The 23,181-nt window shown below is 36.2% G+C and overlaps 1 protein-coding gene across 2 annotated transcripts in view; it reads left to right on the top strand.

Annotated features, from left to right (window-relative positions):
* SLC15A2 (solute carrier family 15 member 2) overlaps nucleotides 1-22,971 on the top strand; it is a 35,541-nt gene extending 12,570 nt beyond the window's left edge. The window contains exons 8-22 of one of the 2 annotated variants that reach the window (XM_081064770.1): nucleotides 4,254-4,336; nucleotides 4,762-4,848; nucleotides 5,021-5,110; nucleotides 5,204-5,248; nucleotides 6,300-6,332; nucleotides 7,028-7,116; nucleotides 8,325-8,406; nucleotides 8,983-9,117; nucleotides 10,058-10,222; nucleotides 10,372-10,418; nucleotides 11,861-11,971; nucleotides 12,631-12,727; nucleotides 19,928-20,074; nucleotides 20,681-20,785; nucleotides 21,112-22,971. In XM_081064770.1, coding sequence (XP_080920896.1) covers nucleotides 4,254-4,336; nucleotides 4,762-4,848; nucleotides 5,021-5,110; nucleotides 5,204-5,248; nucleotides 6,300-6,332; nucleotides 7,028-7,116; nucleotides 8,325-8,406; nucleotides 8,983-9,117; nucleotides 10,058-10,222; nucleotides 10,372-10,418; nucleotides 11,861-11,971; nucleotides 12,631-12,727; nucleotides 19,928-20,074; nucleotides 20,681-20,785; nucleotides 21,112-21,288 — 1,493 coding nt within the window. In that variant the 3' untranslated portion in view covers nucleotides 21,289-22,971. Of the gene's footprint in view, nucleotides 1-405; nucleotides 610-4,253; nucleotides 4,337-4,761; nucleotides 4,849-5,020; nucleotides 5,111-5,203; nucleotides 5,249-6,299; nucleotides 6,333-7,027; nucleotides 7,117-8,324; nucleotides 8,407-8,982; nucleotides 9,118-10,057; nucleotides 10,223-10,371; nucleotides 10,419-11,860; nucleotides 11,972-12,630; nucleotides 12,728-19,927; nucleotides 20,075-20,680; nucleotides 20,786-21,111 lie in introns of those variants that run through there. The other variant, XM_081064771.1, reaches the window with a different exon arrangement.
* The last annotated feature ends 210 nt before the right edge of the window (nucleotides 22,972-23,181 follow it).

Consider the following 23,181-nt stretch of genomic DNA (forward strand, 5'->3'; position numbering starts at 1 on the left):
GGGGTTGCCTAGTAGTAACACTCAGATTCCAATTCAAATTCCAAGGAAATTTATGTGTTATTCCAGCAGAGCTGTGATAATACATTCCCTGTTTCCTTGTTCCTTCAAAGCCAAACATTTTCCCAAATGTTTTCCTGTGATTAGTACTATGTCTCCTTCTCTGGATCATTTCACAATAATAATATTTGTACATTAGAGTAATTATGAAAGTGAAAAGAAATGCTACAAGTGAAATGTGTTATAAATTATGAAATAACAAGAGCTAGCCTGTCATTATTAGTCAGTTGCTTCAGTTTTCTGGGTACTAATAAATAACTCAACCCTCTGGCCTTTCACTATAATTTAATTTATTTCTTTATTCATTCATTCAACAAACATTTATTTAATACACCTTTTATGTATCAGATTCTGTCCTAGGTATTGGGGTCACACGGGTGCATGAGATGGCTACAGAGTTTATGCTTTCAAAAAATCGTATATAGTCCAAGAGGAAGAGGAAGACAGACAAGTAAAAAAGAATTTACAAAATAGTATGATTAGTATCACAACTGAATAAGTACAGAGAAATCTATAGGAACACATAGGAGGGATGAATGTCTAAAACTTTGAGAGTCGCAAAGTTTTGCCTAAATAAATGATATCTGAGGGGAGAACTAAAGGATTAACAACAATTAATCAAAGAAGAGATTGGAAGTGAAACAAAAATAGGACAGGGTATCTGTAAGACAAGAAGGTGAGAGATAGGATGACATCTTTGAAGGCTTTAAAATAATTCAGATTGCCTGGAGCATAAATGAGAAAAATAAAGAAGAGAAATGGACAGAAACCAGATAACAAAGGGCCTTTTAAGTAATTAAGAAATTATAACTTTATCAGGAAGACACTGGAGAGCTATAAAAGGATTTTGAACTGAGGAATGATTGTTAGACTTTTATTTTTCAGTGATGTCTGACAAAAATATGGAGAGAGTGGATTAAAAGTGAGTCAAGGACACTATGTATTTGAATTTTGGGCACTCCATTAAATTTTGTGCTGAAGGTGAGTGCATCACTCAGTTCACCTTGTCCAGGCCTGGGTAGAATTGACAAAACTTGATATGATTAGATATGTGAAGTGAGGAGAAGATATGTCAATGTTAGATGCAGGTTCTTACTTGACCAACTGGTTAAATAATGGGATCATTACCTGAGATAATGAAAGAGAGCAGATTTGGGGCAATACCAATTATTTTAGTTTTGGACATTTTACATTTTAGATATCCTTGAACATATACTTAAAGTTATCAAACAGTTATTTAGAAATACAGATTTGGAGCTTGGAAGAAATGTTTGGGCTATAGATAAAGATTTGGAACTATTAGTATTTGGATAGAAATTAAGCTATGAAAATAATTAAAATAACCAAGAGATAATAAGAATAAGGTAAAAAGAGGGCTAGGACAGAGCCCCGAGAAGCACCAGTATTTAAAAGATAAGCAAAAAGGAAAAGCCCACAATGAGATGAAGAAGAAATGGCCAAAGTGGTAGTAATGCTATTTTGGATAAAAGAGGACTTCAAGAAGAAAGGAATCAATTAGTGACCAGTATTACTGACTGGGAAATTGAGGTAAGGGTAAAAAATTTCCATTAAATATAGTAACAAGAAGTTCATTGATTTGGTGATATCAATTATGGTATATTGGTGGAGATTCAAGATTAACTGGAATAGATTAGAAAGTGAATAAGAGGTAAGAAAGGGGAAACAATAAGTATTTATAGCTGAAAGGTGACATGAAGTCAAGAGAGGATATCAAGAATGCTTGAACATTATTGGGAAGACTCCAATAGAGAAAGAGGTTGAAGATGTGAGAAGAAGACAGTATAATCAGTAAGAAGGAACACAATGCAGAATTACCTTGGTACAAAAGGAGGAATATCACCTTCACCTAACTGGAGGGAGGAGAAGATGGGTGTGGATACAAGAATTAATAGATTTGATGGCAGGAAGTGGAGAGAGTTTCCATTTGAAGGCATCTATTTTCATGAAGCAGAAGGCAACATCATCTACTAGAGGGATAAGGATGAAAAAGGGGCTCTATAATAAATCAGACTAATCCAGTGACCGAAAGTAACCTCACAGGGTGATCTGACCATAAATTCCTAAGTGGGAAGGTCATGCTGGGTAGTCCCTGCTTTAGTAAAAGGTTTATCTCTGCCTTAAGCAAGCCCTGTCCATTGTTTTTGTGCATCTGGGTCAAGACATCTTTGAAATGCCTCTTTTCCAGACCCCTCAAAGGTGTAACCATCCTCAAGAGAGCATATAATCTTGTTAATTGTTCTGTAATCCAATCCCCACCTTGCTTTCTCCCACCTTCATATAATCTTCCTTAGTTCCTTCCTTAATTCCAAATGTATAAAAGAAACTGCAAAACTGTGATTCTCCAGATCATTTGAGATCTTTCCAGCATTGTTGTCAGTTTGGCTCAAATAAACTCATAAAATTCTCTACATGTTTGGATGTTTCTTATGTTGACAGGGAGAAGATAGTAGAGAAACTCAAGAGCCCTACATATCTTCTTTAGTTAAGTGGCCTTGAAATTTAAGTGTGACCTTGTTGAGTTTGTTACCTGGCCTTCCTTTTATCACTCCAATGTCATGATTGAGACCAGAATTCCTGAGATTTCCAGCCTCTTTCTAGGGTCTTTCTTAGGTTCGGGAGAAGGTTATTTCCTAGCCAAAATTTTCCTTTTGTCTAGATACTCTTTATTTGCTCACTTGTCTCCCATGATTAACATTATTTCCCTGAATATTTTTTCTGTCACCAGTAAGATGGCTATTGTAGGTAAAGAATGCTATTTGGAGAAGCTTTGGGGAAACTGAGGGATGAATAAAGAAAATGTAGTAGAGTGAATCTGACTGAGAGGAATAGATAAATTAGAAAGTTAAAGTAAAGAAGAATATGGTGACTCCTCATGTATATGGATATTGGCAAGTGCTACTGGTCACTGAGAAAGGCATCTTTGGTAAATGAGCTTCTAGAGGCATATCTTGCTAAAGCTGGAAAATCCATTAAGGAGGAAAGCATATCTAGGAGGGTACCAATATGGAGTCTTTCCAATAGTTTTAGTTCAATTTAATAAACTTGAAAAAACAGTACTTTATAATTATAAAAATAATACCAGCTCATTTTGTTATTTGGAAAGTAAAAGAAAAAAAATAAAAATAAAATTCACCTATAATTAGCTGTGGAGATGTGGTTAAAGAATAAAGGTGTGGGTCAAGGGAAAGAGAATAAGCTCAAGAGAGAAATAATACAGCATAGAATTGTTTGTAGGAATGATGAATCGTGGTTAGAGCACAGGATACCTAATAGAGAGTAATGAAACATAAAGTGGGAAATGGTAGGTTGAGAGGAGCTCCCTTGCAGCCAGGGGCCAGATCTTTTTTTATCTTTATTCCCAGTCGTGTCTAGCATAATGTATAATGTAAGAATGAGCGAGTGAGATGCTTTGTGGTGGTTAAGAGCATAGATTTTTGAATCAGATAGGCCTCATATCAAAAGTGCAGTTACTGGCCATTTCTAGCTTTGTAACCTTATACAAATTGCTTAATTTCTTTAACCTTCCATTTCTTTATGTGTAAAATGGAGAGAGTATTACATAGTTTGTCAGGTTAAATCAGTTGATGTACATAAAATGCTTACTACTTTACATATAACAATAAGTCTTCAATGGTAATAAGAATAACCATCAGGACAATAATGAATTTAGGAAGGTCTTTCATGCCAGGAGCTTGGGCTTATTTGGTAGGTCCTGGAAAGAAGGTTTTAATTTGGCATCAGATAAGAGAAAGAAGAGACCAGGGATTGAGAAACTAGTTGTTGGCCTTTCTGATAATTTAGGGTAGAAGTTGTGAGGTCCTAAATCAGTCATAGCAGTGGTGATGGAAAAGAGGGGACAGTCTGAAGAAAGGGGACCAATGAAAGCTGGTAATATCTCTAATGTAGAGATGGAGAAAGAAGAGTGAGAATTCAAAGGTGACTTCCATTTCTGTAATTACAGGGAAATCTCAACATATATCTCTTAACAAATGACCATTGCATTCTTCTCTTGGCTCTCCTAATTTTTATAACTCCAAAGTCAGGAAATGTTAAGTCAGTTTCCTCCTTTATGAAAACTGCCAGTCACTTCTACACTTCAGCAGTCTGTCCTTAGCATTGACATACTGAGTGTGCTAAATGAGAAGCTCAGAACCTTGTTTGTTTATCAACTGCAGTTGTGTTTGCAATGGGAAGCAAAATGTACAAAAAAACACCTCCGGAAGGAAACATAGTGATTCAAGTTGTCAAATGTATCTGGGTAAGTCCATGAATTGTTTACCTGCATTTTTCAATCAAAGGGAAAGAGGTGCTGCGGTGAGCATATAGGCCTTCAAACATAGGTATACATTTGTTTTTCAATGATCTCTGTTCTACGTCTGAGCCTTTTAGCCACCTGCACAATGGCAATAAATCAGTCTTCCTCTGTGCCTCTACTTAACAGTTAAGTAAACAAAAATAATGTAATCATTTTTTAATTGGCAAAATCTTCGGAAATGTAGTTATATATGTTGCCAACAGAATGTAAGGATAGATAAAATTTTATCTAAAATATTCTGAAATTCAATGTCTGATTAAATCCAAGGGTTGGAATAAGTCATTTAAGTGAGGGAAGGGATGATGAATTAGAAAAGGCAAGAGGTGGTTTCTTTTTGTCTCTCCTCTGATATCTATGCTCTGCCCTAGTTTGCTGTTTCCAATCGTTTCAAGAACCGTTCTGGGGACATTACAAAGCGTGAGCACTGGCTAGACTGGGCAGCTGAGAAATACCCGGTGAGTTGGAATTCCAAACACATCTATGCCTCTGTAGCATCTTTCCTCATGTTCAAACTGATTCTCTCCTACTGCATTTAGCCTCTTCTCTTACTGCTCTGGGGTACTTCTACTCCAAGCAGGAAAACGATGTCTGGCAATTTAGCCTGTTCCTTCTTTACCTTTCTTGTAGAAGCGGCTCATTATGGATGTGAAAGCACTAACCAGAATACTATTCCTTTATATCCCATTGCCCATGTTCTGGGCTCTTTTGGAACAGCAGGTAAGAAGAGTTGTTTTGAAATCTACTCCTTCTTCCAGCCACTTCCCTCTTACAGAAAAGGGATTTCTCATAATAGCATCTGTCTGTCCCTAGGGCTCACGATGGACCTTGCAAGCCACCAGGATGAATGGGAATTTGGTGAGCTGAAGAGATTTTCCAGAGAAGTCTATTATCTTCTTTATAATTCATATCAGGGAAAAATTAATTTCTTTGTGTTTTTCTCTGAAAACTGATTTGCAATCATAAGAGAGGTGCCTTTAGCAGGATAATACTGAGGAGGCAAAGTAAAGAAAGCTCATCTAAACATAAAAAACAGAATCTTTAGAAATCAGGAATATAAGGATGGGAAGGGTTTAAATGCATAAGAGGAAGTATTGAGAGGATAGCAAATGAAGTGGTATAGACCTGGGACGGTGATTGTTTTCTTCTATCTAAGCCTGCCCTCGGCACAACAGGACAGGTTAATGTACACAACTGGCCCCATCTCTCAGGCAAGCATCACAGCAGCGGACCTGCACATGGGATATTTTGTACATGGATATGGAAAGAAGGGGAAAGTTGTAAGCATTATTGTCTCTTTTTCTAATCTCCATTCTTTGGCAAAGTCACATAAAGCTCCATCTCTGCTCTCAGCTGTTCCACTTCCTAGATTATTGTATTGTTTTTCTCCCATCTCAGTTGTGAAGATGGTAGGGTGGGATGACGCCAGAGTCTTATTAGCTGTCTATTTGGAGCCTGCCAAATATAATTTTACCTTTCCCCTTCCTCTGTTTGCCGAGGATTTACCATGATTGTCTTCTTGTTGATTCCCCTGGAGAACAATTTTGGAAACACTACATGTCAGTGGGAATATTTACCCTAACCATAATGGCTTCTACTTCACATTATTACCACACACAACCGCAGTTAGAGATTAATGAAAGCACACTGACTCTATTCTCTCTGAAGTCAAGAAAAGCATAGTACACAGAAAAGAATATTCTGCCTTAGGCCTATCTTCCTTCAGCAAAGACAGCCTGAAGCCATTCCCAGTCTGTTCCCCCACAAACCCTTATAAGCATGATCGTGGTCCTGAACCAAAGACTTGATGAATTTTAACTTACACTTCTTAACTGCTAATTACCAAAATTGTTGACTTAGGCTTTTGTTGTCTTTAGCCATCATCTAAATTTAATTTATTATATTTCAGGGTTTTATTGTGCTTCAGCCTGAACAGATGCAGGTAGGAGACTTCTGTATAGTCATGGGGATTTATTCCTTTCCTCATCTATACCTCTACCTGTAATATTAGGATTTGATATTTTGATATTTTTCTTTGTATGCTGAGAAGTGCTAAATATTGGGATGAAAATATTCTCCTTAAACCCCACACTTCTCTTTCACATCCTCTGTTCAGTCAGTATCTCCTGCCCAACTCCAGGGAAAGTGAGTTTTGAGCTCACAGGAAAAGTGTATGAGTTGGATTTCTTTTTTTCCATGTCAAGGAAATATTGTCAAAGAAAGTGGAAGGCTTTGTTGTATGAGCAACCAAGTCAGAATCTCTGTTTATTAGTGACTCCCAGTTCTTTTCTTAAACCCTTGTTCAACAATCCCCAATTCTTCCTTTCTTCTGCCCGTGACATCTTCCTGTGGACTGTGGAAATGCAGATGGTAAGTGAGAATGGGAGGGAAGAGCTCCCAAGTGATTGGCAGAAAAACAGTTTCAGAGTGAAACTGATTCCTTGGGATGTTTGGAAACTGAGGTGCAAAGGAAATAGAGTCTTGGGTGTAAAGGGGCCGAGATGTGGAATCCTTCTGTACTTAGTATAATGTAAGTGTGTTTGAGTATGAGGGAGAATGTGCACAAGCAAGTGAGAGCATATGATCACACTTATGATAGAATATTTGTAACCAATCCTTTCTACCATGGCATTACAGGTATTAAATCCCCTTCTGGTTCTTATCTTCATCCCATTGTTTGACCTTGTCATTTATCGTCTGGTCTCCAAGTGTGGAATTAACTTCTCGTAAGTGCTCATCATGCTTGTGTTGCTCCAAACTGACTCAATATTTGCCCAGTTTGATAAAGATTCAATGTCAGTATTTTTTTCTACTTAGTGATGATATGTTTTGATTTATCATTTTTCCTGCTTCTATTTACCCATGTTAGACTAAATGCCTATTACAATTGTAGTATGGGAATTTGAACTGCTTAATTCTTATTATAGAGAGTCCAAGCCATCGCAGCAGATTTCACTGTATGATGTTGAAGGGATAGCCTAACTTCACAGAAAGTCAAGAGTATGTGAGAATAGCTCCTAAACCAACTTCTTACTTTATTCTTGAAAGTTGCCTCTTCAAAAAAGTCCAAAGACTTTGATGACAATGAATCCTTTTAAATCTCTTATTGTCCCTATGAAATAAGTGGGGAGACCTGGTAAGAGTGGGATAGAATTGTCCCTATTTATTGCTTTTCCCCATTCAAAATAGAAGTGTTATTCTTTTTCTTTTTTAATTAATTAATTAATATTTTTATTTTTTTAAGGAGGGCGCAGCTCACAGTGGCCCATGTTATTCTTTATGAAGTTTGGCAGAAGAGGGTTTCAAGCCTCTTCTAATTCCTGACTTAATAGCAATTTCTTTTTAATGACCACTTTACCATATTCAAGTGGCCTTTTGTCATTTACTGATTCATTGAGCAAATATTGGTGAGTTTAGCACCAAGAACATGCAAATGGAAATCTTGCCTTCAAGGAGTTTATTGTTTAGTAAAGGAGCTAGAATGAGTGTAAGAATAATTATTAGACAAGGTGAAATACATGAGATGTCCTAAGAAGGGAAGCAAAGTGCCAGGGAAATGTAGAGAAGGAAGAAAGTCCTTCCTGCTGCCAGGGGAAAGACTTCTGAAGAAGAGGAAAATGAGGTAATAATGTATAAGGCCTGGCATGGGCTAAACGTTCAATAAATCTGGCTGTATTATTATTATACTTGTTATTATGACATAATGGATAGAAAAAGCCTCATAAACAAAGGTAGCTGTGGCAAAATGGGGTGCATCACAAACAACAGTTCAAAGTGACTCAAGTAAAGGGAAAAAGAAGGATGTGTTCTAGGAAATACTTTGAAAAGGACTTGGCACCAAATCGGGAAAGGTCTTTAATGGTAGGCCTACGGGGGGGTTACATTTTATTGTTTAGACTCTAAAGTTTAGATATAATCTCCCTTTTCTCTGCAGATCACTTAGGAAAATGGCTGTTGGTATGATCCTCGCAAGCTTGGCATTTGCAGTTGTGGCAGTTCTAGAGATAAAAATTAATGTGAGTTTAATAAATCTTAAGCTCTATAAATGTAGGACCTTATCTATCTTGTTTGCTGTTCTGATTCCCTGGGACCTAGCATGGCACCTATTTTAAAGAAGGTGCATAAGTATTTGTGATAAATGAGTAGATAGAGGGCAAGAGCAGCAGTGCAAAATGAGGCCCATCTCTCACCTGAGTGATTCAGAATACATTGTCAAGGAATTTGTGAACACTAATAGCCAAGGTATCTAGCCACGTTTTTGGAAACACAGGCTTATATGATACCTTACCAGATGTTCAAACAAATCCCTTTTCGGCAGACTGAATAGCCACAATTGAGCAATGACGTATGAGGCCACAGCTGAGTCAAAAATCATGAAGTTTGTTACCTGACATCTGTGCTTGCTACACTGAGCTGGTGTTTCCCCTCCAAATGCCTTCAAAGTTTTCTAATCCAATTACTCTTCAGAGGAAGAAAACTGTGTCTTCCTGAATAGATGGACTAGGCTGTCAGAGATTTGACTGAGATATGTGTTCTCATTTTATCCAGAGGGTTACTTGTTGGTGATTCTGACATGTATTTTCTGTCCTAAGGAAATGGCCCCACCCCAACCAGGTCCCCAAGAGATTTTCCTCCAAGTCTTAAATCTGGCAGATGATGAGGTGAAGGTGACAATGCAGGAAGATGAAAACAATTCTCTGTTGGCAGAGTCCATCAAATCCTTTCAGGTGAGATATGTACGTAAATGAATTAGAAACATTCCGATTATGCACCAAAGAAGCAGCGTAATACAGTGGTTAAGAGTCAAACCGTTTGAGAGTCAAATGCGTTTGTGGAGTCAAACTGCCCCAGTCCAATTCCAGGTTCTGTCACTCCCTCGCTATAAGACCCTAAACAAGTTATTTTATCTCTAAACTTTAGTTTCAGCATTTGCAAAATGGCAATTTTTATGTCAAAAGCTATTGTAAAGATAAGTATTATATGTAAAGTGCTTAGCATAGTGTTTGGGACATTGTAAGCTCTTAGTAAGTTGTAACTTGTCTTATTGTTTCAAACTGCCTACTAATCACACATCCTCTGGAAGAGTTTGGCTTGTATGTTTTCACCACTATTACTGTGCTTATTTTAAAATATTGTTAATAATAAAAGTAATATACATTTATTGTTAAAAATTGTAAAGTATGTAGGAAGACATAAAAGCCACCTTTAATTCCATCACTCACAGATAATTATAGTGATCATTTTTGTATAAATGAATAAGCAAATTAATTTTTTAAAAGTGCTCAGACTTTATATGTTTTGACCTTGATTTTTTCTTAACATTAATTGCATCATAAACATTTCCCCATGTCCTTAGATAATCTTTGAGAACATGGTTTTAATGGACACATAAAATTCCATTCTAGATAATATCATAGTTTATTTTAAGATTTCCTTATAGGTATTTAAGTTTTTTATTATTTTGTGTCATCCTATAATGAATATCCTTACTCATAAATATTTATGCATGCTTCTAATTACTCCTATGGTATATTCCTTAAAATGGGATTACCAGCTTAAAGAATAATGTTGAAAGTATCTGATGAGGTCACCTGCCCTGGGATGCTATGAGATTGTGATGTCCAAGATGGGGTAGAAGGTGAATATGACAGGTTTTTCATTCTACAGAAAATGCCACATTATTCTAAACTCCACCTAAAGACAGAAAGCAAGGATTTCCACTTCCACCTGAAATATCGCAATTTGTCTGTCTACACCGAGCATTCTGTGGAAGAGAAGAACTGGTACAGTCTGCTCATTCGAGAAGATGGGAAAAGTATTTCCAGCATGATGGTAAGTTGAGGAATGACCTAGGTTCCAGATTGTTATCCTAGAGTGTAATCTCATCAATATATTACCAAGGATATGCATAATGATAAAATTTTCTGATTATTGGTTCCCTATTGTCAGCTGTAACTTATTTCCACTTTCCTCTCTTTAAGGTGAAGGATACAGAAAACGTAACAACCAATGGGATGACATCTGTGAGGTTTGGATGTCAAGGAGATCCCAGGCCACTCTGTTCTCTTGAATCTTGAGTCTCTTCTGATCTGTGGGGGCTTCAAATAAAGAGGCCTCACACTGTACTTGTTCAGTACAGGGATTCTCTCTCCTAGAATGTCAGGGTCATGGGTGTCAGAAGGCATTTTCCAGGACACAGAGCAGATAGGCTTCCTTTCCCATGTGGTATTCAAAGATGATCCTGTGTCTGATGCATACATCTCGTCTACTGACTTTATCCACTTATCTTGTTCTCAGGAAAATAACTCAGTACTTTTCTCTCTGTGATCCCCAGAGAGAAATTTAGACTTGAGAAAACAATCCTTCATTGTTAGTAGTTGAATATCTTTTATTGTTACCATGTTTTTGTAATATAGTTTTTATTACAAACTTATAGAGGCATCGTGATGTAATAAGGGTAACACATTTGGAGTCAAAAGACTTGGTTTGAATCCAGATAAGGCTGAAGGTCTTGTCAGGTAGCCTGGGACAGTTATAGAGATGGAGCACCAAAGAGGTCACCTGCTTTCTGTGGCAGGAATCTGACATGAAATAGAGCGATTAGGCAGTTGCTATAAAAATCCATAGAACTTCCCTAGGTCAGAGAGCCATAGGAACCTCCAGAAGGGGTAAAAGGGGAAATTTCTAGATCAGTGCAGGATTCTCTAAAGTCCAATAATCAACATTAAGGATTCTAGTGGGAACTGCCCTTCTTATGCCATGGGCCAGAGACCAAGATCAAAATAGAAAAGTACCAAAAACCTATACTGGGGGTACAACTTAGGGGCCTAGGTTCAGAAGACTAGAAAGATTGTTCTGGAAGGATCCAGTCAGGATTGTATGCAGACTCCAGAACAATGATAACTCAATTATGAGTTGGGAGTCTGAGTTTTATGTAAGTGAAATCAGACTTTATTTATAAGAGGATAAATATAAGTTTCATATAAATACTGGTATATGTATATTCAATATATATTGAGGCGCATATATATACATAACCATTTTTCTTAGTGGAGTCTCAATTGGTGAGACTCCCTCCCACTATTACAAGCAGGAAAGAAACTGGGTTCACCAAAGCTGGATTAATGAGGCAACTGCGACTGCCGTGGATGATCATGGTAATGTCCATTCCAGGTAGAGATTAGATGAGGGTGTAGCAGGTAGAAAGCTAATACCTCAGGAAGGAGAAAGTTAGGGACAGCTAAGATTACTGATTACTTTTTACATTTGAGTTCATTCATTCATCCAGTTAACAATATACATCGCGTACCTTTTACGTGCCAGCCACTGTTCTAGACTCTGAAGATATAGTAGTAAAAAAAAAAAAAATAAAGGGAAAAAAGGGCAGAAACGGCCCGTATCATGTGTACCTTTTATCTGTATTCCTATTGGGAAGTTTTGTCTTATGTGTAACAATGTCTCTATCCCTAGGTTTGTTAACACTTTGAGTAAAGAGGTCAATATCTCCCTGGGTACAAATCTCCCCCTCAGTGTTGGTGAAGACTATGGTGTGTCTGCTTACAGAACTGTGCAAACAGGAGAGTAAGAGCATTACCTTTTGGACATTTTACTTTTATCAACAATTGTTCTTCACATGCTTTCTTCACATATAGATGTGTCAAGATAGAGGTATACCGTGGCGGATTTTCTGTACGCACAGACTCTTTTCCCACCCTTGCCTCCTTCTCTCCCCACAGAGATATATTGAGATATGATAGCTGTGAAGGCCATACTTTGTAGTAAACAAGGCCCACCTCTGGGAGGCTTGCAAAGTGTGTTATTAGCTCCATTCCTACCCTTTGGTACTTCCTATTGGCACATTATTACTTCAGGCTTCTCCTCTCAGGTTCACTGTTTTATGCTGTTCCATGAATTCAAAAGACTCAGATGAGAAAAGTTCCTCAGACTTGGATGAGAAGACTTAGGTACTGAAGTCCACAAAAGTAGATAATTTGTGGCCTCTTTATTCAAGTTTAAGGTTAAAAAGAAAATACCCAACTGACAATGAAGGGTTTAGATTAGGGTCAGAAAAACCTGGCATGAAAATACTTTACTCCCAGAGACTCCTCTCTGTAAGAGAAATGGTGGCTTTGCTGCTTGACTCACCATCAATAGAGAGATGAGACCACTCTTTCCTCTGGTGATGGGAGAGATTTTCTAAGCTGGGATGTTTATTCTAACCTAAACACCTCCTGTTCCAGATACCCTGCAGTGCAGTGTAAAACAGAAGATGATGACTTTTCACTGAATTTGGGTCTACTAGACTTCGGTGCAGCTTATCTGTTTGTCATTACTAATGTAAGTAGCTCATGGCCACCTCTGCTCTCTCCTTTCATATATACCGGCGGTGCCAAAAAACAGTATACACGTGACATGTATTCATGTTTTGTTATCGGTACATATTGAGTATTACAATCACATACTTATTTCTAGTGTAAGATGATAGATTCTATAGTGACTTTAGAAAGCCTACTGAGGTCTCCATAGAGGAACATTAAAAGAGATAACCATTGGCAGCAGGCGCAGAGTCTGGGGGAATGGGAGACATAATTTATTTTGAGTCATGGTCTGCTTCAGCATCATTATGGCCCCAAGAAAGCAAAAATTACTTATGTCTTCTTGACTGACTCCACATGCAAGTCTCCTAGCTCCCTGAAGATTCATCTGCTAGCATATCACAAGCTGAAATACCAAGACAGGTAGCAAATGTCAATCTCCACAAAAACGTTGGAGCATCAGTTAACTGTGGTCCACAAAAGCAATTGTCTCAGCCATCGGGGCAGGGTACCTCTGAATTTTAATTTTGATATCAATCTTGATCCTAATTTTATTTTGTTATTTTTGACATTGTATTAAATATAAAAAAAGACAGTGAATAAGAAAAAGATGGAACATTTCTAAAGGTGTGGTAAGAATAATCTGTGAAGTTTTACTTATTTTAATTAATTTAATAACCTGATATAATTGGTATACTATTTTTATTACAACTTAATTGAAATATAATTCATATGACATACAATTCACCCATTTAAAGTATATAATAATTTTAACTATATTAACATATTCAATATATATTGATACATATTCACTATATAGGAAATATTTTTTCAATAACACCGATGGCACCAAAAATATGTATACAAGTGGACACTTTGGTCAACATTGCTCAAGCAGTAGTTCACCGTAATCAGAAGTGTCTGGACGCTCATGGTAACACTTGTAATTGCAGAACTCAAATGTGACTTCAATTTATCTTTTGTTATCAGTATATGAGTTCAGACAATTAAGTTTGTGAATGCATCCTAGAAAAAGTGCTCCATATCTCAGTGCTGAATTTCACTATAGTCACCTTAAAGTACTCCCCTTGGGAAGCTATGCACCTACGCCAGTGCCTAGTCCACCCTTCAAAGTAATTTTGAACTCTTTTTCTGGAATGGCCATCAGAGCTGTCATCATATTACCCTTGATGTCCTGAATGTCATCAAAATGTCTTCCTTTCAATATTTTCTTTATCTTTGGGTAAAGAAAGAAGTTATTGGGGGCCAGATCAGGAGAGTAGGGAGGGTGTTCCAATATAGTTATTTGTTTACTATCTAAAAACTCCCTCACAGACAGTACCATGTGACCTGGTGCATTGTCATGATACAAGAGACATGAATTATTGACGAAAATTTCAGGTCGTCTAATTTTTTTATGCAGCCTTTTCAGCACTTCCAAATAGTAAACTTGGTTAACTGTTTATCCAGTTGGTACAAATTCATAATGAATAATCCCTCTGATATCAAAAAAAGTTAGCAACATCATTGCAACAAGTTTTCGAACTTAATTGTCAGACTTGTATGTTGAACATTACACTTTTTTTATTGGGGGACATTTTTATTTATTATAAGGGGTTCCAAATTAAAGAGAAAAAAGGGCAACAATTCTATCTTAATTTCACATCTATTACTTGCCAGGATCACCACACCCCGGCTGCTTTGTCTCCAACAGCTTTGCTTTGTCACAATTCAGTTCCAACTGACTTAACTCTTCTCTTTGTCACTTTGCAGTCATACTCCCCAGATCAACTGTTTGATATTTTAGAAGCTCATAATCTCCTAGAATTTAGTATTCTATACCTACTACCTCCACATATTGTCCACCCATTCCCTTCTTCTTTGTTTTTAATTAAAGTTTATTGTGGTGACAATGATTAGTAAAGTTACATAGGTTTCAGGTGTACAATTCTGTAATACATCATTTACATATCGCTGTGTGTTCATAACTGATTCAGTATTACAATTTTAATACAGTTTTCCTTTCTTAAAATGTGTATATATTTTTGGCACCCTCTGTTTATATTCAATTTTTAAAAATATATTCAAAGAGTTGTTCAATTTTAAAACATTTTCATCATTCCATAAACCCATTAGCAATCACTCCCTGTTTCCTCCTAAACCCCATACTGTTGGTCAACCACTTGTCTTCTTCCTGTCTTTATAAATTTGCCTATGCTGTACGTTTCATATAAATGGAATGATACAATATGTGGCCTTTTGTATCTGAATTCTTTCAATTAACATACTTTTCAAGGTTCATCCATATTGTAGCATATATTAGACTTCATTTCTTTTTATTGGCAAATAATGTTCTATTGTATATTTATCTATTCATCAATTGATGGACATTTGGGTTTTTCCTACCTTTTGACTATTATAAGTAATGTGGTTATGAACATTCATGTACAAGTTTTTATATGGATATATGTTTTTACTTTTCTTGGGTATATATCTAGGAGTGGAATTTGTAGAGTTATATGGTAACTCTATTTAACTATTTGAGGAACTTTTAGACTTTTCTAAAGTGAATTCACCATTTTATATTCCCACCAATAGTGTATGAAGGTTGCAATTTCTCCACATCCTCACCAATACTTGTTTTTCTGTCTTTTTAATTATACCCACCCTAGAAGGTGTGAAATGGTATCTCACTGTGGTTTTGATTTCTATTTTCCTGATGGAAAATGATGTTGAGCATCTTTTCACGTATTTATTAGCCATTTACATATCTGTTTTGGAGAAATTTCTATTTAGATCTTTTGCCCATTCTAATTGGGTTGTCTTTTTATTATTGAGTTGTAGACGTTCTTTATGTTTTAGATATAAATTCATTATCAGGTATATGATTTGCAAGTATTTTCTCCCATTCAATAGTTTATCTTTTTAACTCCCTTAATCATATCCATTGAAGCACAAACATTTATAATTTTTATGACGTTTAATTTATCTATTTTTTTCCTTGGTTGAATGTGTTTTAGGTCTCATATCTAAGAAGCCATTGCCTAATCCAACGTCATGAGGATTTATGCCTATGTTTCCTTCTAAGTGGTTTATAATTTTAGCTCTTACATTTAGGTCTTTAGTCCCTTTTGAGTTAATTTTTGTATACGGTGTGAGCTAGGGTGTTAACTTCATTCTTTTGTAAGTGAATATCCAGTTATCCCAGAACAATTTGTTGAAAAGACTATTCTTTCCCCATTAAATGGTCTTGGCACTCTTATTAAAAATCAATTGACCACTATAATTAAATTAAATATATATATTCATATATAGTCAGGGGATGTAAAGTACAGCATAGGGAATATAGTCAATGGTATTGTAACAGCTACATACAATGTCAGAGGTGTAATAGATTGGGGTGGTTATCACTTTGTGAGGGGTGCAATGTCTATTATGTTGCTTTGTATACCTGAAACTAATTTTTTTTAAAAAAAGAAGAAGAAATGTGATTCAGAGAGCCAGAAGAGACAGGAAAAGTAATTTGACCTAGGCTCTTGCCTACAGTAAGCTCAATGCACAAATGTCATGGCCAAATAATCTCTTCTCTTGTCAAACAATTTGAGTTAGCTTTTTATTTAAAAAAAAATATGCAGGAAAAAAATCAATTGACCATAAATGTTAGGGCTTATTTCTGGATTTTCAATTCTATTCCATTGATCTATGTGACTGTCTTGGTGCCAGTACCACACTGTCTTGACTACTGTTACTTTGGAGTAAATTTCAAAATCAAGAAGTATGAGTTCTTCCCTTTCAGGATTGGTTTGGATACTTTGGGTCCCATGAATTTCCATATGAATTTTTAGATCAGTTTAGGAACAGAAGCCAGATGAGATTTTGGTAGGCATTACATTAAATTTGTAGGTGATTTTGAGGAATATTGCTATCATAAAATTAAGTCTCTGATCAGTGAGCATGAGATGTCTTTGCGTTTATTTAGATCTTTAAAACCTAAATTTTTCAACAATGCTTTATAGTTTTTAGAGTATATGTTTTACATTTATTTTGTTAAATTTATTCCTAAGTATTTTATTCTTTGTGATACTATTGTTAATGGAATCATTTTCCTAAATTCATTTCAGATTGTACATTGCAGGTGTGTGATTTTGTATATTGATCTTATATCCTGCAACCTTACTGAACTCATTTATTACTAATAGTTCTAATAGTGTTTTAGTGGATCTTGTAGGACTTTCTACATACAAGATCATGTCATCTGCATAGAAATAGCTTTACTTCTTCCTTTTCAAAATGGATGCTAGTTATTTATTTATTTATTTATTTATTTATTTATTTATTTGACTTATTGCCCTATTTTAAACCTCCAATATAATGTTGACTAGAAGTGGTGAGAGCAGATAGCTTAGGGGGAAAACATTCAGTCTTTTATCATTAAGTATGCTAGTAGTGGGCTTTTCATAGATGTCATTTATCAGGTTAAATTCCCTTCTATTCCTAGTTTGTTGAGATTTTTAATTTTTTAACTTCTTTATTTTTACCATGAAGGGGGCTGTATTTTGTACAATGTCCTTTATTCCACTGATATGGTATAAATTGATTTTCAGATATTAAACCAATTTAGATGTATTAGTTTTCTAGTTGTAACAAAATACCACAAGCCGAGTAGCTTAAACAAGAGAAATTTATTATCTTAGAGTCATGAAGTCCATGATCAGGTGTTTATAGGATTGTTTTTTTAATGAGGGCTGTGAGGAAAAATCTTCCAGGCTAGAAGCTAGCCTTTCCTCTAGCTTCTAGTGTTTTTTCTGGCAATATTCTTTTAGGTATGTAAAAAAATCACCCCAATCTCTGTCTTCATGGTCACATGAAGTTCTCCCCATATGCTTGTCTACACATGGAGAACTCCCTGTCTGCATTTCTCTATTTTTATGAGGACACTAGTCATATTGGATTAGGGCACACCCTAATGACCTCATTTTAACTTGACTAATTATTCTCCGGTAACCATATTTCCAAATAAGTTCACATTCTCAAACACTGGGGGTTAGGACTTCAACATATGAGTTTTAGAAGGACACAATTCAACCTATAACACTTACATACCTGATATTACTCCATTTTTTGTTTGTTCTCTCATATTCTGCTCAAGATACATGCTGTATATGTTGTTTGTGAATGTAGGTTCTAATAAGCATCTAAAGTAGAGATCATAGGGGTACATATATCTCTATGAATAAATGTTTTCAGACTTTTGGGGTAGATACCCAGAAGAGGGATTGCTGGGTCATATGGTAATTCATTATTCACAGTGGCCAAGACATAGAAACAACCAAAGTGTCCTTCAATAGATGTTTGGATAAAGAAGATGTGGTACATATATACAATGGAATATTACTCATACATAAGAAAAAAATGAAATAAATGCCATTTGCATCAACATGGATGGATCTTGAGACTATTACACTAAACAAAATAAGTCAGACAGAAAAAGTTGAGAACCATATGATTTCACACATATGTGGGATATAAAACTGAGAGCAACAAACAAACAAGCAAAAACTCACAGACACAGACAACAGTTTAGTGGTTACCAGAGGGTTAGGGGATGAGGGGGAGATAGAAGAGGGTTAAGGGGGTCAAATATATGGTGATGGAAGGAGACCTGATTCTGGGTGATGAATACTCAATGCAGTATATAGATGATGTATTATAGAATTGTACACTTGAAACCTATATAATTTTATTAACAAATGTCACTACAATAAATTTAATTTTTAAAAAATACCAAAAACTGAAGATCATAAATTGGAGACCTGGGGGCCCTGTTCCTTCCTGTGTTTGTTTTGTTTTGTTGATCTTCACAGTGTTAATAACAATATAATAATTATTAATTGACAATATTTGAAATTCAAGAGATTTCACCTAAGAAGCTGGATTCATAACATTTCTTAAAAACAATAACAAGATTTTGTAATAGGAATTACCATGTTAGTTTGCTGGTGCTAATGGTTATACCCTTTAGATGGGGCTTGTGGTATCCAGTTTGCCAAAGTTACCTCATTCCCATTCAGCTGGCTTCATTGACTTAGTTATCTGCCTGTGGGTATTTGATTATGTGACCTGGATTTACAAACTCAGGTCATTTGTCTCAGGCTGAGAAAATCCAAGTCTATGCTCAGGTATTGTTCACAATATTAACTAAAGCAAAATTCGTCTTACTAATTTGAAATCAATGGCCCTTGACTCAGAGAATCAACTGGATTTGGACATCAATGACTTTTTATTCCAAGGACTTTTGACCTTGATGTTTTAACTCTGCCGTTTTTATCTCATCGTGTATCCGGATATTACACCTACTACCTAAGAATAGTTTTACTCCAAGAAATACATATATAATTTTTGAAATTTTATTCCATTTATGATAATATGCATTAGTAGACATAATCTTTATAAAACCAACCATAAGTAAAAACTTGCATATAATAAAAGTAGTTTTAGACCAAAAAAAGAGAAAAAGATTATAATGATGTATATTTGGTGACACTAATAACAAAACATTAACCCTAAAAAATTCCTTTTGATCAAAATTTTACAAAAAATTTGCAACTTTTTGAAAAAATTGTGTGAGATTTAAGTTAAAAAATAATGGCCAGTAAATAGAATTCAAAATAGCAGGTGGTATTTGATATGGATTTTTAATAGCTGATCCACAAAATTTTCAATGTAAGGGTTACCAAGAAAATAATTCATCTGATAAAGTAATTTTAGTAAAAGAAAACATTTAGTGAAAAAATGTTAAAAACAGTTTATTTAATTATACTTACATAGAAAATTAGACAAGGAATTAAACTTTTCTCAAGAATGTGCTTTCTGAAAATTCATTGTATTTGTATAATTTATTTAGATGTCTTGTATATTTAAAATATTGACTAGGATCAAAATACCCAATAGGTCAAAATGGTGGGAATATAAACTACAATATAAAAATATTGTGCCACTTTAAGGACTCTCAATAATGGTATCTGAAGCCAGACAAGTGAGAGCAGTGTTGACCAAAAAAAATTTCAAAAAACTGAAATTGTGTAGAAATTGCTCAAGCTCTTGAAGGTAGCAAAAGGATGAAAATATAAAGAGAGGATGGATATAAGATCATAGAATGCAGAAGGTCAAGAATATTTACTTGAGATTAATGAAAATCCCATTTCTTCTTTCTCTCATCAAGAACACCAATCAAGGTCCTCAGGCCTGGAAGACAGAAGACATTCCAGCCACCAAACTATCCATCGCATGGCAGCTACCACAATATGTCCTGGTTACAGCTGCGGAGGTCATGTTCTCTGTCACAGGACTTGAGTTTTCTTATTCTCAGGTAGGTTTTTGCAACTGGACAGTGGAGGTGGAGATATTGCTTAGAGGACGGTGAATTTTAATCCTGGCACTGACTAAGATAGGCATGTGACCCTGGCCAAGAGCTTCGTATTTTTTGGCCTTAGATTCTTTATACATGACCCTGAGTAGAGTCATCTCGAATCCCAGAGTCATGGAAGTGCAGTATAGTAGCCTATGCGATTTGGGATCTAGGAAAGGATACTTAAAAATTAAGAGTAAGGGTTGTGGAGTCAAACGGCTTATGTTCAAATTTGGGCTGCACAACCTATTGTATAACCTTGAGCAAGTGAGTTAGCATTCCTCCAGTGCCATTTTTCATTCTGTATAAAATAAGAACACTAATAGAACTTATCTCTTAGGCTTGTGATAAAGATTATATGGAATAATGAATCCAAGTATTCGATTAAAAGCTTTATCGTCTTATTACTGTTAGCATTATTACCACCCCTGCATCAATGTAATAGCTGAACTTAGTGGGGGAAGTTCTAACCTGGAAGCTTTTATGGAAGAAGTTTTCTGGATAGATGCATGGGGCGTAAGGGTGGTGTGGGGAGTTTGTTTACTCACAAACTTGTGTCCTCTCTAGGCTCCCTCTAGCATGAAATCGGTCCTCCAGGCAGCTTGGTTGTTGACAATTGGAGTTGGGAATTTCATTGTGCTGGCGGTGGCACAGTTTAGTGGCCTTGTACAGGTATGGATCTGAGAGAAGCAGAAGCTTGTGTCTATTTAAGCTTTCCCCTCCAAATTCCTCGTCTCACTCCTCTCCCATCGCTCCTCCTCCCACATTCCCCATGTGAGATGGTTAGATACATAAAGACTTTGCCAGGAAAATAGACATATGTAAGTGCCAGTAATGGCCACCACAGGCCCACGTGAGGAGAGGTCGGTGAACCCAGTCTGCTAGCAAATCTCGGCCTGAAGGGTCAACCTGGATCAATCTGCTCCCCACTCCTCATCCTTCGAAGATCCTTTTAGTTTCAGGTTTCTCCATATTTTTTTCTTTCTTTCCTCCTGCAGTGGGCCGAATTCGTTTTGTTTTCCTGCCTCCTGCTGGTGGTCTGCCTGGTCTTCTCCATCATGGCCTACTACTATATTCCTGTAAAGCCAGAGAATATTCAGGAGCTGGCAGATAAGCAGATTCCCTATATGCAAAGGAATATGATCAACCTGAAGACCAAGAACACAAAGCTCTAATGGCTACCAGGACTCCCCCCCCAGACCCAAATTCCTGGCTCTGGGTTTGGCCATCACTGAACTTCAAGCATTTTTTCTCCTATTTGGTTAGGGGAGAGGTAGCATCATATCTGAACTGGTATCCTCCGTTTTTCTCCCATGATAGAGGCAGTTCTGGGCTTTCCAGTATATTGAAGAGCAAGGTCCTTAAGACTCTACGTTTTCCCATCTATCAGTGAACTCGGTAAACCTTGCGTAGTGTTGCAGAAACTGGCCTGGTATCTCCAAATGACCATGAAAAAAACACAAGTGTGTAACTGAGGTTAGTTTCTGTGGGTATGCAAAGTTATATGGGCATTTCTTTACCTGCTATTTAGAACTGATGGCTCCACTTTTTGAGATGCTGATTTAGAGGCAAAATTGCATAATAACGGAGAAACGGTATTTTAACTTTCTTCATAAGCAATGTGATTGTATTATTCACAAGGCCCTCAAGAATCAGTACGCATGGTGCGATCTGGTCCAGCGTCTGGCTTATCAGCTATCCAAGTTTGAAAACACCTTAGTAAAATTGTCAGTACAGATGGTAGGAGCCAGAATGATATTTTATTAACACACAGGAGAGGATATAACTTTCTGATAATTACAGTATTTTACTTACTAACCCAAACACCCCTTTATCGGTACTGATAGATCTCTGGAAATCAAATTAAAGATAGTCAACATTGTTAAACATGGTTCTGGAAAACAGGAAGAGGTATAAATTGTAGAAATCCTGATGAGCCATTTTTCTGCAGTGCACATTCTTCTTAGCGACTGCAACATTTCAGCCCTGGCTTATGCCCTCCTGTGGACAGTTGTATAGACACTAATCATAATTTTGAAATCCTGTCTTTTCAATGTTTGGCCAGCTTTTTCTCATCATTGTATCATGTCTTGCGTATTGCAAAAAATATTTAATAACAGGAATATTTTTATGTATCCATCTACTTTTTTATTATTACTCCCTTCAACCTCAAAGAAGTAGCTCCATTTTTATCATTCTTGTCTTACTTTCCCCCAATTTTTTAAATGTCATTTCTTCCTTTAGACCTTGGAATTTCTTGTTTATTAAAAAGGTTATAATAATACTCTAGGTTTGAGCTTCTAAAATGTCGATGCTCAATGGAGGGGCATGGTTCCATATGCAGATCCTATCAAAATCCATTGGTGAGGAGAGGGTTGTAGAATATGAGGTATTTTTAATTTGTTTGTTTGTTAATGATAAGGTTAGAATCATTACATCACACACAATAAATGAATTTGTGAACAGACATGGAAACATCATTACTCTGTGGTGTATTGCTAGGGAAATAAGTTCAGAACCACTGTACTAGAGAGCCTCATTTTATTGGTTTTGCTCTATTATTTTCATCTAGAACTGTTGAGTCTCACATTGTAAACATAACAAGTAAGAGAAGTTGCTCCAGTTTCCCAAACATTATACACTTTAGTTTTAGTGACCAAGGTCTCAGAACTACTGACGTGACAGCAGCACCATCCAGTTTCCCCAGATATCTTGATGTGAACCTGACCTTACACTTTCAGAAGATACTCTGTTCAGTGTTTGAGCACCTTTAACTCAATCTGTTATATAGATATTGTTTCAAGAAATGTTAACAGTGCTCTATGAATAAAAGTTTCCACGGATAAACAAATTTTTGGAATGAGGCGTATTATATCTTCTTCTTACCTTTTACATATTAAAGATTCTGAGAAATCCTGCAGTAAAGACACAAGACAATTTGTATAGCCTAACATGGCATAGTATTCTGTAGGACACTATTTTGGGAAAAACTGGTAGGCCATTCTTCCTTATGCTGAACTAAAGTTTCTTCTCTGAAATCTCCTACCACTGGTTCTTTCCTTTCTAGC

Source organism: Rhinolophus hipposideros, assembly GCF_964194185.1.
Source record: "Rhinolophus hipposideros genome assembly, chromosome: 2".
Taxonomy (NCBI): Eukaryota; Metazoa; Chordata; class Mammalia; order Chiroptera; family Rhinolophidae; genus Rhinolophus; species Rhinolophus hipposideros.